General features: G+C 38.2%; 1 protein-coding gene across 4 annotated transcripts in view; it reads right to left on the reverse strand.

Moving 5' to 3' along the window:
• Positions 1-13,084, reverse strand: part of NOL4 (nucleolar protein 4) — a 195,054-nt gene that overhangs the window by 46,957 nt on the left and 135,013 nt on the right. For all 4 annotated transcript variants that reach the window (XM_010574371.1, XM_010574370.1, XM_010574369.1 and 1 more), the window contains exon 7: positions 111-290. In XM_010574371.1, coding sequence (XP_010572673.1) covers positions 111-290 — 180 coding nt within the window. The remainder of the gene's footprint in view (positions 1-110; positions 291-13,084) is intronic.

Below are 13,084 nucleotides of genomic sequence, written 5' to 3' on the forward strand. Positions count from 1 at the left end.
TAAATCCTGCAAATTAAATTAATGTGCCTTTAATTGTCAAACTTACTCATAAATAACAAAGTAAAAGGAATAGTAAAAGTAAACAAGACAACGAGTGCAAGAGGACTTACGTTAAAAGCTTTCAGTCGTTCAGCTTCTACCCCATCTGATTCATTAACCTTCTCAGGATCTTCCTGCTCATCATGGTCATCCTCATCCTCATCTCCTCGGTTCAGAGACAGATCTTCAGCACCTCTGCCTACACTCTCATTCTTGCCAGAGTCATAGCTTGAATAGCTATGTGCAGGGGACTGAAAACAGACAAAAAGAATGTTAGTAAAAATTCACCATGGAAATAAGGTCTTCTCATAAAAAATGCTTTATATATATAAATATTTAAAGAATTCCATGATTTTTTTTTATTCTTTGTTCAACATAAAGTGCTCATAATACTTGTAAGAGCGAAGAATTCACAATATTAATTTCAGTACTTTCAAAAAAGTGACCAGCTGCAAATTCAGTAAATCAATTAACAAATGAACTACCTATGGTAAATACAGTTAACATGAGGTCTTTGCCATACAGCCTTGTTTAAGCACTGCATGCAGAAGTTTCTTAAAAATAACAACTTCTTTGTATTAGCCAAGATGTAAATAAGGGGTAATTGATTTGCACAAAACTGTAAAGGATTAAAAATTGCACATTTTAAGGCAAAGAGGATTTAAGTAGGAAACATTGATATTCATCCAATCAATAATCAAGAGCTACAATAAGTTATGCAAAACATGGAGATGATTATGTTCTGGTTTCACTTGCAAAACTTCAGAATGAATTAGAGATGTGTAGGTTTGTTAAAATTTTGAATGATCTCCTGAGAATCATATAGCAAAACCATTGTCTCTTTGCATATCAGCATTCAGAACTTTCCCCTGAGCTGAAATTCAGCTTGCTGGATAAAACAGATGACCATCTCATTAAAGTGTATCCACTTGTAGGACCAAAAAGTTTTCAATTACCAAAAGTCAATACTGTGCATTTTTCCTTGCAATATCAAGACTTCAGTTACCTGTTTCCTCTGTATGCACTTCAGACTGCAGACCACAAAAAGACATCAGTAATAAAAAGCCTTCTACAACTTAACACTTTAAGATCATAGCATTCCCCCAGTCACACAAACATATCGGTGAGTATCTTCGCCAGAACCATCAGATTCACGTTTAGATAATTCAGAGCACAATTTTTCTTCTATAATATTTTAATCCTGTAATATTTCAATGTTTTCCTCTCTTGCTTCAAAGCATACTGTAGTCTATTAACTTCAGAGAGTCCTGAATCAGGTATTACATGATGAACTTCACATACTTTTTTTAGGTGCCTCCTGCCTAAATGTCACCAGAAGTCAGGAGCATAATGCCTCAATCAAAAATACATTTCAAATACTTAAAATCACATGCCTTGATCTACACTCTGAGCTTCCTAAAACTGTCTTTATTTCAGGGTGTTTTCACCAACCACAGAATGTAGCTGGGCAGTGAGGTAGGAGGTAAAGGCCATTCATCTTTAAGGTATACTTCTTGCTTTATATTCTTACTCCAACTTCTTTTTTTCTTTCCCTATTTTCATTTCCATCTTATGTAACACCATCAGTTTTGGAGTCACTCCTATACGTTTCCTTGCCTTGCCTTAACAGCACTCATACTCCAAGCCTTCCATTTTTTATGTATCCTCCCCAGACTATATTCTCACAGTACAAATTCCCTGGAGTTCCACTTATTAATCCTTAATGCTCCTAACATCAGAACTTGCAGCCTCTCTCATCCCCTTCCTTGAGTCTCTTCACTCTCTAGACCACTCTCCATTCACTAGACCCTTATAGCAGACAGAAAGAGAATGAGAAAACATCAAAAGAAAACAGAAGATCCAGCCTCTAGATACAAACACCTTCAATAAGTAGCAAGCTCAGCATCACCTCTTCTCTTCCTATAGCCTATGACTGCCCAGTTATGAGGCAAGAAATTAGCCAGGGTTCAGGATTAGCAGGTTATGAGATGGCATAGGAAGATAAGACTTGGGAGAGCAGGAAAAAAACTTGTTTCTTTTCTTGACACACTGGTATTTTGTTCTGGGAAGATGATGAACATCTACATTGCTGCCCATTCAGATAACTCTTCCTTGCAGGAGATGTTGAATCCACTGAATTATTAGGCTCCAGAAGAATATAGTTCCATACTGACAGGAGATGATGGCTGTAACTTATCAAGAGTGTCTAGTATATATAAGCAACAGTATTTAACCAGCCAATGGCTACCAGAAGTGTGACACCTGCGGCCTGGTAGCCTGTTATGAAGGAATAAGAAGACTGATTTTCTTTGATGCTGAAGAGGTTCCCAGATGAAAATTTTTAAAAAAAGAAAGTTACAATTAATTAATTGTTACAATTATTGAAATTGTGTCCAAGTGCTATGCAGTAGTAGATCTGACCTAGACTGCCAGACTTGTTCTTTTGTACTTCTTCGTTTCACCTTGCACCACAGCTATACAGCATGCAGAGGGCTTCTAGATAATCAAAGAGCCATTTCATGTGCTAGGCACCATATAAAGCTGTAGAAGCAACTGCCCTGAAGAACCCTACTGTCTGAAACCCTTGTTCTGCAAACACTTGATTTCGCATGAGTCATTTCATGAGACTAAATCCAATTAGACTACTCATGTGCATGAAGTTAAACAGATGCAAAACTGATTTCAGTATGTACATATGTTTGGGCTGGATGCCAAGATCATAAATTATGCACCAGGATTGAGATTTGCTTTTGTGAAGGAAAGAAATTCAGGCCAAAATGGATTAGCTATGTCTCTCAAAAATGCAATAGTAATTTTTTTTTTTTTAAAGAAAGCATCGCATAGAGAGCCTTGTCCAATGTCTTCTCCAAAATATTTATTTCAAGAACAACTTTAGCATCTTAAATGAACCGTGGAGAATAACTATCTGAGAAAGTTGCATGGTAGGAATCTGTATTTATTCATAGTGGATTTGAAGACTCTGTACAGTACCAGGAAAAAAAAGGTGGTTTTTTTTCCCTAGCTGTTGCATCAGCAAACTGAGGGAAGAGGTTACAAAAGCTCAGTTAAGAATAAAATTTCTACCTTTTTATATTTCTACACAGATGAATATTGAGTCAGAGAAGGAACAGACTGTTTCTCTCACTTGTGTTGACTCTGCAGTTGTGCAAAAGCTGAGAAGCATTTTCTTTTGGTACTCTATTAAGCAGCTGCAGTGCTAAACAAACATGGAGTAGAAGAGCAAAGGACAACTTTTCCTGAGTACATGTTCCTCAATTTTAGGTCTTGCACTGTCCTTTCAAAAGGCTTCTCCCACCTTTGCCAGACAGGAACCTGCTCATTCAGATTCCTGTACACCCCTTGACACATATAATTTTATGGTCCTGCAGTGAACTAGACTGGAGAAGTGATCCCTGTTAAAATGTTTTGGGGTTGGTTTGGTGTTTGGGGGGTTTTTTGCCAGTCTGTTTAAGACCAGGATCAGTTCTTGGCTCTAGTTCACCACCTGAAAGCACAAACCTTTGTGCTGACAGGAGAGTGTGAGCATGGAGGGGATAGAGGGAGCATACACGTCTCTGTTGACAGCAATGCAAGATTAAAGCAATCATGGAGTGGAAGCATTAGTAGACACAAGATATTTCACAGGTGAAACCTTTGTGCTTAACAAATGTGGGCTGGAAAAGAAAGTGACAGCAAAGTATAATGAGAAATTATTCAAGGAGAACAAATGAGGCTAAGGCTAAGGCCAAGAGTATTGCATCCCCCAAACATTTAGACAATTATGAAGTTGTCTTAAAAATACTGAGATGTTGATAGATATACTCTTGCTGCTTTGCCCTTGCCCTTTTCTGAAGGTTCCGAGTTCATTATTTTAATCTCTTCCTTGCAATAATAAGTATTAGACACTTCTGCTTTATAAAAATGAAAGTAAAGGTTCTTGCCTAACAACCTGCTTTCAGGAGCTTGTGACATGAAATATCAACATCTTTCTAATACATTACAAGTCAGCAACAAAAGTCACCTGAAGTAAGGTCAAACAGTACTATAAAAGACCTGGGAGGACATCACAGTGTCACCTAGTTCATCTTGCTGCCACAGAACAACGTCAGAGGTCATTCCTGACCACTGTTTGTCTGGTTGTTATCTTACAACTTCCAGTGACAAAGATGCCATGTATCCCCCAGACAATCTGCATCAGTGTTTCACTGTCTTCAGAATTATTAAAATATTCTTAACACCCACCTCTGACTTTCATAAACAGAACTAACCCTATCCCTTTTTCATGTATCTACCACATATTGCAATGGAGGACAGGTGTACCTGGAGAAGAGAGCATTCTCTTCCCTCTTTACAGGAATCTTTCAGACATTTGAATACTGTTGTCACATCCCCTCCCCTCAATCTCCTCTTCCCAATAAATTAATTCATGCTATGAAACTCATGTTTTCCAGATTCGTAATCATTCTTACTGGTCTGCTCTGGATGTTCTTTGTTTGGTCTGAAACTTTCTCAAAGAGCAACTCCCAAAACTCCATTTGAGGCCTTTCTATAGAAAATATATTCATTTATTGCTTCACTGATTTCTAATATGCTTACAGCAGAAAAGCTTATCACTTTATTTGCAAGATAAAAGAATACCCCATACATGGCAAAAGACAGTAATACAGAAACCCCACAGTTGCCAACAGAAGTCATGCTGTTATTTCGTGAGAAATAAAGCAGAAGTAATCCAGAATATTAATAAAGTCTACCATAGTGCCCCAGTGCCTGGTAGGCTCAAACACTGGTGTATGGCCATCAGACATGGTCTGTAGGATGATGTCACATGAACTCATTGCAGGAGGCTTCTCCCAGCAATGGACAGCAAGACATTCTTGGCTATCTTGGTGAGTATACAAAGAAGGCTGTTGATTACTGGACGAAAAGTTATTCAGCAACAGAAAGCTAATTACTGAGTCTGGTTATTTGTAATGACCAAAAATTGGAAAAATCTCAGCCTTGTAGTTTTTTAAAAATGCCAGAAGGGAACAAAAGACCCCACCTTTCAAGGAAAAAAAAGCCTCTGAAGGAAGCGTAGCAGATTTTCTTTTAAAATGAAGTATCATTTTTCACATTTACATTGCATTTTACATTTACATTTAGTTGAATAGTTTTACATTTAGTTGGATAGTGTGGAACTCTTTCAGTTGTTACATTAGTCACTCATAAACCACAGCACTCCTGTGAGCTGAAGAGATTTGGTGATTTGAGGAGTTGGCAAGAGAGTAGCACAGGTTTCCATACTGCATGGAAAAGAAAGGAGTTGTGAGGTAGGCAGAGATGAAAACACTCTGCTGGCTAGAGATGATTCTCTTCTAGAAATCTGCCTCCACATCCATGAGTTACTAAATATATTTTTTTTTAATGAGTAAATAAAACCACAATCTAAAGCTGACAGAATTCTGCTTGTCCCCTCAGTCGTACCTCCAACCCTTTCATTCTTCTCTTTCTACATCTCAGTCTTTCCCGCTGTACCACTGAATACACAAAAGTCTACAAATTTAGCAATTACTCTTGCAAATTAGGTGTGCTTTTCTGCCTATTTTCCCATGTGCTATTGTGTATACATATTTTTATAGAAACCATTCCTATGATACAGAAAGGGATTAGAATATTCTGATGACACCAGATTTGATAGCTTTGAAGACTTCTTTTTTTCCAGAATCATCAATTAAATTAGAACTTTATTTTAATTTTTTATTTCACATTTACATTTTTAACTGATGCTACATATGACAAGCTTTTTGAAAAAAAGTATAACAAACACACCGGTTTTTGGTGCATTGTCTGCAAGTAAGAAGCGTGCACTTTATGACATATAAACAACATTAAAAGTTTAAGCCTGTAAGGTTAAGGGAAAATTTATGTCCTATATCTTCCCCTTAAAATTATATTTGAAATGAATATTGGATTCTTAGAGTTCCACTTTCTTTCCTGCGCAAACTGTGAGTATTCCATATTGCACAGAACTTGTCTACAGCAGGTAGTGCTTTCTTTTTTACATTAAATCTATAACATATTGTCGTGGTTTACCCCCAGCCAGCAACTAAGCACGACACAGCCACTCACTCACTCCCCCCGCACCCAGTGGGATGGGGGAGAAAATCAGGAAAAGAAGTAAAACTCGTAGGTTGAGACAGGAACGGTTCAACAGAACAGAAAAGAAGAAACCAACAACGCCAATGATAACACTAATAAAATGACAACAGCAATAATAAAAGGATTGGAATGCACAAATGACGCACAGGGCAACCGCCCACCACCCACCGACCGACACCCAGCTAGTCCCGAGTGGCAATCCCCCCACCCCCACTCCCCCCAGTTCCTATACTAGATGTGACGTCCCATGGTATGGAATACCCCGTTGGCCAGTTTGAGTCAGCTGCCCTGGCTGTGTCCTGTGCCAACTGCTTGTGCCCCTCCAGCTTTCTCACTGGCTGGGCATGAGAAGCTGAAAAATCCTTGACTTTAGTCTAAACACTACTTAGCAACAACTGAAAACATCAGTGTGTTATCAACATTCTTCGCATGCTGAACTCAAAACATAGCACTGTACCAGCTACCAGGAAGACAGTTAACTCTATCCCAGCTGAAACCAGGACACATATGTAATAACAATAACACATTAGAAAACATAAAATACATTTGGCACATACATGCCCTTTTGGCATTAAAAAAGATGAAACTATGAATTCAAATGTTCCTATCTTTTTCTCCTCAATTCAAACAGTAAAGCAGGAGGCATAACTGGAAAACTGAGGTTCAGGTACTATCCTAAGCAATCTTCTTTCAGCTTTTATAGAGAGAAGCCCAGGTCTCCACTATTTTTCATAATAAACCATTTTTTCCACAGTCCCTCTTAAATCCTATGCCTTTCTGTCTTTCAGACTTTACTGTTACTATCCTTTTTACACAGCCCCTTTAAAGCTTCATACTGTCATGTGTGTGGAACTTTACTGCCCATCATTTTTTTCTCATTACAGAAAAGTCTCAAATTCCAGCATCTCACCATTTAATTCAAGATCTAATTAACCTCATTTTTATAAACTTGTCACACATTTGCTCATCTTACCCACCTCTTTGCATATGACTATGACCAGCTTGCTCCCCTTGTTACACCACAACTGGCCTTTCCAGCTCCTTCATAAAATTCCACGCTTGATAATGGGAAGGTGTCACTGTATATAATTCTGCTATTTGGAGCATGAGGATAACAGCATTTTTACTGCAAGAATGGAGAGCTGAAATCTAGGGTTCATAGGTTTGACTCTATCAAAGTGTTATCTAACATGTAAAGTGGAGTAGATTTTATAAGACATTTCTACACAAAACCTGTATTACACTGAAATATTAAAATACCTTTTCTGTTTCCTCTGTGTTAACAATGTGAGCTCCAGAAAGACAACTGTTCAGTTATTTATAATAGGAACTAAGAAATAAAAAGATTTTTCTCCTGAATTATCTTTGACATGGTCTTTTCTCCAGAGTCATTGTTTTTACAGTAGTCACTGAGAGAATAGTGACTGTTCTTAAGACTACCTACCCGTTCTTTCTCAGTAATTAGCCAGTCTATATCATATTATCTGTTTGCTTATAATATTCCTTTTAACAGAAGCACATTTATTAGCAATAAGTAGAGTAAACTGTAAATTACCCAGACACATTCATTCCAGCAGGATTTATCTGGATAGATAGAAGTTTGGATAATTTAAAGATAAGAAATAATTGAAAAGCCTCCTGAAACACAGAACTTCCTGTGGTATATTTTCTCCTTTTAGCTAAAACATAGTCTACCATAGGTCTATCCCCACTGGTATTGACCGACATTATTGAAGTACATCACCTTGCCCTAGTAGAATTAACCTCAGAAATTTAGTAGAGAGTAAAAACAGAGAGACAACTGAGAATTTTCAGTCAAGTAGAAAAATGAAGTATATTTAAAGGCAATAGTTTAACAAGCTTCTTTCTAATTTATCCACAACGAATCTCTTACTACCTGATTCAGCACCTTCAGGAAGGCTCCTACTCCTTCCCCAGCTATTCTGGAGGGGGAGAATTCCTGAAGGGTCAGAATAAGCATGTCCAAACCTCCCTAGCCCACCAGTGTCGAGAGTACCAGGGCAGAGCCAATTTAACAGAGCAGGAGACTTGCCTACTTCTCACAGCTTTTATTTTACAAAGTTGTTTTATTAATGACTTCTAGAACTCCTGTCACTGATGTAGGAAGATAGGTATTTTCAACCAAATACTAAAAACCCTAGTTATATAACCCCCAATAACTGGTCATGTTGCAAAATGTGACTGTTGCGGTTTTGCCAAAAATACAATGTCCTTTGTAGGAGTTGAAAAGTCAAAGCTAAATGGTGACATATGCAAATAAAAGCCTAAATTATTTTTGGCATCATATACCGCTATTTTGAAGCTTTAAAAGGATCTGACAAAGTTTCTGTGAATTTGAGAAACAAATAGGAAAGCTCCATCACAAACTTCTGGATTTATGCAAACTGGGAACCAGTAGAGTATTTAAACATTTCCTATAGTACATGCAAAATCAAACTAGAAGATCTGAATGAAGATGTTATACTCTTCTAAGAGCCTACCTTACAAAAAAAAAAGAAAACCTACCTTATTATCAAAGGTAAGGGAACTTCACGAGTGGTCTCCTAAGGACAGCATTATCATACTTTGCAGGTACTACCATAGCTCTGCGAAGCAAAGAGCCTGGGAGTACCCCACATAGCTTTTGAGCTTTTGTCAAAATGCATCAATCAAAAACTTCTATTGGAAAACTACCATTTCTAATTTGGGGTGAAATTTTAACATTTTGCCAAGAACCTTTACAGTTTCCACCCAGATTCCACAGCCTTCAATTTGTCAGGGTTTTTTCTTTTTTAAATGGTGACAGTTTATATGGGGATTAGGGAACATTTTTCTTATGAAATACAGTTCAGTCTACTAAGGTTCACATTACAGGCATGTAGTGAGCATTTTTGACCACCAATTCTTTGGTCGATTTTTAGACAACTGGCTGGTAAGAGCTAAAAAACTATTTTGCAAATACATTGGGCTATTAATTTCTTCTCATTTTATTTAAATTGAGAATGAAACCTCTAATGCAGGCAACACATTTGGGAAGTAACTAAGATGGAGAAGACCTATATGAACCTGAATATCACAGTGACAATCACAATGTAAGACTTAAGACTCTCACTCCTCTCTTTGCAGCCTGTCCTCATCCAAGTGACAGAAGAGTAAGACATAACTGAGCACGTCAGTAGGGGTACAACAGTCCAGTTTCATAGGAACTCTTCTGCAAGTAAAAGCAGAATCCCTGAAAAAACTCAATCTATCCTTCAAAGAGACCACTTAATGGCCAACAGTGCTACCTCTATGGTTAGAAAATATCCTGAACTGCTGCTAGCTTTTAAAACAAAAGTAGTTGCTGAATACTAAAACTGCAGTCATGGCCTCTGAAGTCTGATTTAGGTACGAAGTTATTGTCAGCAAAAGCAGGAATTGAGATACAGGAATGAAATAATTTCTTGAGTAGTAGTTTAAATGTCCTAAGCTTACTGTTTTATTTCTAGGATTTTAATTTCTTAGAGGTATCTGTATGCAGGGAAATAATGTTGTCCTAAATACAGAAGAGCAGGGTTTCTTGTCAGCCTGACATCATCGGATGCTCTATTTTAATCTTGAGCATATTGCTGCTGGAAAACCTAAGTACATTAATCCCCTTCCTCACTTTAGCAGTGAGGAATACAAACCAGGGAATACAAACTACATGCAATTCACTGGTTTAGTCATAGGCCCCTTGTCAAACATCTACAATGAACTAGAAAACTGCCACAATCTTTTGTTCTTTTTTTTCCTCCTTTGCTCTTCCTTCTGTTCATGCCCCTTGGTTCAGTTTAAACCATTTTTTTTCCAAGCTGCTTTCTCCTAAAACCTCTCATTCCTTTCTTTCTCTTTGAACTCATTATGCCTTTAGTTCTTATTGCTTCATTCTCCTCTTGCATTGTCCTCTTGACTCTCATACTATTTCCTTCACATCTTCCTCCTTAAATTTCTCTCTGCTCCATCTTGCCATAAATTTAAGCTGTGACACCAAAAGGTTCAATAACCTGTTTTCTTCTTCAGTTACAAACATGAAAGATAAGGCTATTTTCTCAAGTCCAAAAACTTGAATCTACACTGGGAAATTATGTGCTTATTTGTGAACAACATCCCTTGAATCTACATCTGTCAGCTACAGGTGAAGCCCTTGCTAAAAGAGAACTACAACCACAGAGAATCTAAAGACTTTGCACCTGGCCCTTTACTCCACCACCTTTTTCTTCCTGCCACTCTTTACTATGACAGTTTTCTACTCCTCCATCGCAGCTCAGGTATATGTAAGCTTTTTCTACTTGCAAAGCAATGTTCCCAAAGAGCAAACACATTCACAGGCGAAGGAATTCAAGTCATATCAGGAAGTCAGGAGTTAAGAATTTTTTTTTATTTTTTTTTTTTTTTTGACACTTACTTTCACCCCACTCCCCTGTCTCTGTGTATCCCAGGAAAGCTGGAGGTGGAAGCTACACAGGAAGCTTCCAGGTTGTACAAAGTTTCAAAAGAAACTTCCAGAGAGTAACAGCAGAGACAGATGTAGGGACAATAATACATCACCACTGCAGAGTTTGTGTGTCCCAAGAGAAGCAGCAGCACAGGAGAGGAGCATTTTTCACTAGGTAAAGAGAAAGAAAGCAACGAAGACGAAGGATGCCTCTGTCCTATTCTTGCCAGGACTTCGGTAAAAGAGTGCTATTTGAGGTCCAAGAACTCAGCAACTCCCTATAAAGGCTACCCAGCAGCAGGACTTATTAAACCCATAGTTACATGCTGAGCTCTGGACTTGTATTTTCTAATAAGGAAGGAGGAGCAGCATTTTTTGTCCTAACTCATATGAGTAAGAACACAGTGCACAGAACAGAAGTGGGAAATAATGAGGAACTAAAAATGATGATCATGATGAGAGAGGAAAATTGTTTAACAATGGACCTTTCTTGGTGTGCTCTTTCTGAATTTATCATAAGTTCTTCCCTGTGCTGATTTCATCTTCCTACTTTATTCCTACACAATGGCATTTCAGAGATTCTCCCACCTGTCTCCTTTCCAGTCTGAGCATAGCAGAAGTGCAAATGTTTGGGAAGGAGATTAAAAATCAGTTGGTGGAAGCAGCGAAGGAGGGAACTCCAACTCACCTGTCTCCATCGTTTGAGACAAATTTAGGCTCTCCCTCCTTCAGTTTGTGTTGCTCAGTCACTACAGTCATATGCCAGAATAGGTGAGAGGAGACAGTCCTGTCACTCCTTCTCTTCTGATCATGAGAGTCTGACCGATCATTTACATCTTCAGAAGTACAGATTAGAGGAAAAAAGACAGTAATGGTAACATATTGAGAGACAGACTCATGCAAAAAACCAAAGCCAATTGATTAATGACATGCATGTAACCCAAAATAATCTGTTCAATACTGAACAGCCATTTACAATTATCCCAGTAATACAATGACATACTAAAGATTGATTTCTTTGGGGGAAAGCTAGGAATGCAACAGGGGCACAACACAAATTTGTTGCATATGCAAGAGAGGAGCATATTACTTACAGAGAAGTATAGGGCACAACTAGAGAATGAAGGACTAGCTTGTTCTTGCTTTTCCTTTCTGACTTTTGCCTCTATCTGCTTATAGTAGCAACTTTTTTTTTTTTTTTTTAACTTTGCTTAGCTTCACAAAACATCTCTGGAGGTAAATCAGCTGGATTGTGTTAGCAACTAGCCCTGGGAGACAGAGGCTAATTGCCTTAATTATTGCTTAAGGGCCAGGTGGGGAGATTTAGAACTTGAGACCAATGAAGAGAGGAGAGATGAAGACAGGGCTCCTGAAAGGGAGGGGGGGAAGAAAACTGGTCCTAGTTTGCAATAGTCTGAGTGACAAGGGAGCAGATGAGATGTCTGTAGCTGAAGCTGATGGAATAGCTTACTGATTAGTTCCCTACTTATCTACCACAAATAAATCTTTAGACTGATTTGTAAGAAATGCATGTAGTTTGACCCTCTTTGTTTAGGGAAGGAGAAAAAAAGCATTTATCATACAAGTAAGCCAGATGTATTGCTTGAGGTTAGCACATGACAGCAACCATAAGACGACTGCAGTAGAGTTCCTCATAAAGGCGATCTCTAGCCATAATGCATCCTTAGGATTGATACAAAAAGAGCACCAAGAAACAGAGATAACAAAAGAACCTTTCAGTCCTAAAGTGGCGCTGGCTGTGCTCCTGCTAAAGACACAATCTGACATTTGGGGGATTGGGGATGGAGGACAATATTATAAAAAGCATTAAACATGACTCCCAAAGAAAAGGCAATTCCTGATCAAACTATTCAGGGAACCTATTCTAGCAAACAACACAGTTGTGTTGAAGAGCAAATGCTCTTCCCCAGAAGAATCAGAGAGATCACAGTAGCCTCCTAACTCCCTACCAATATCATTAAGTATCTCTATTGGATCATAGCTTTCATAGTACCATCCTGAAGAAACCAGAAACTCTCACTGTAATCCATAAGTTTACCGGCCTGAGATGGTATAGCACTTTCTAACTTGTACAAACATTAGTATATATTTGATACAAAAGTGAGCTAGAACTTTTGGGTGGCCTGGTTATAAATGAGCCCTGGGATTTTATATGCAGCCTGTTAAACTCTCAGGTTTGTGAGAATAGAATTATCCTGCTTCCTCCAGGATAGCATGGCATAGTGTAAGCTCCCTGAACAGCTGCTGTTTGGAAAGGAAATTGCACTTCCAAACTTGACTCCGTGCATAATCTTTGTTTACTGCAAAATGTTTCTGTCACATTGGTACTTAGAGCTCAGTTAGAAGGAACCATGCAGCCATCAAGCAGCAAAGAAGTTTCCAAGATGACCTAATAGACCTGGTCTGTAAAAGCTCAAACTCATTTACAAC

The sequence above is a fragment of the Haliaeetus leucocephalus genome, unplaced genomic scaffold, assembly GCF_000737465.1.
Source record: "Haliaeetus leucocephalus isolate CR32 unplaced genomic scaffold, Haliaeetus_leucocephalus-4.0 Scaffold428, whole genome shotgun sequence".
Taxonomy (NCBI): Eukaryota; Metazoa; Chordata; class Aves; order Accipitriformes; family Accipitridae; genus Haliaeetus; species Haliaeetus leucocephalus.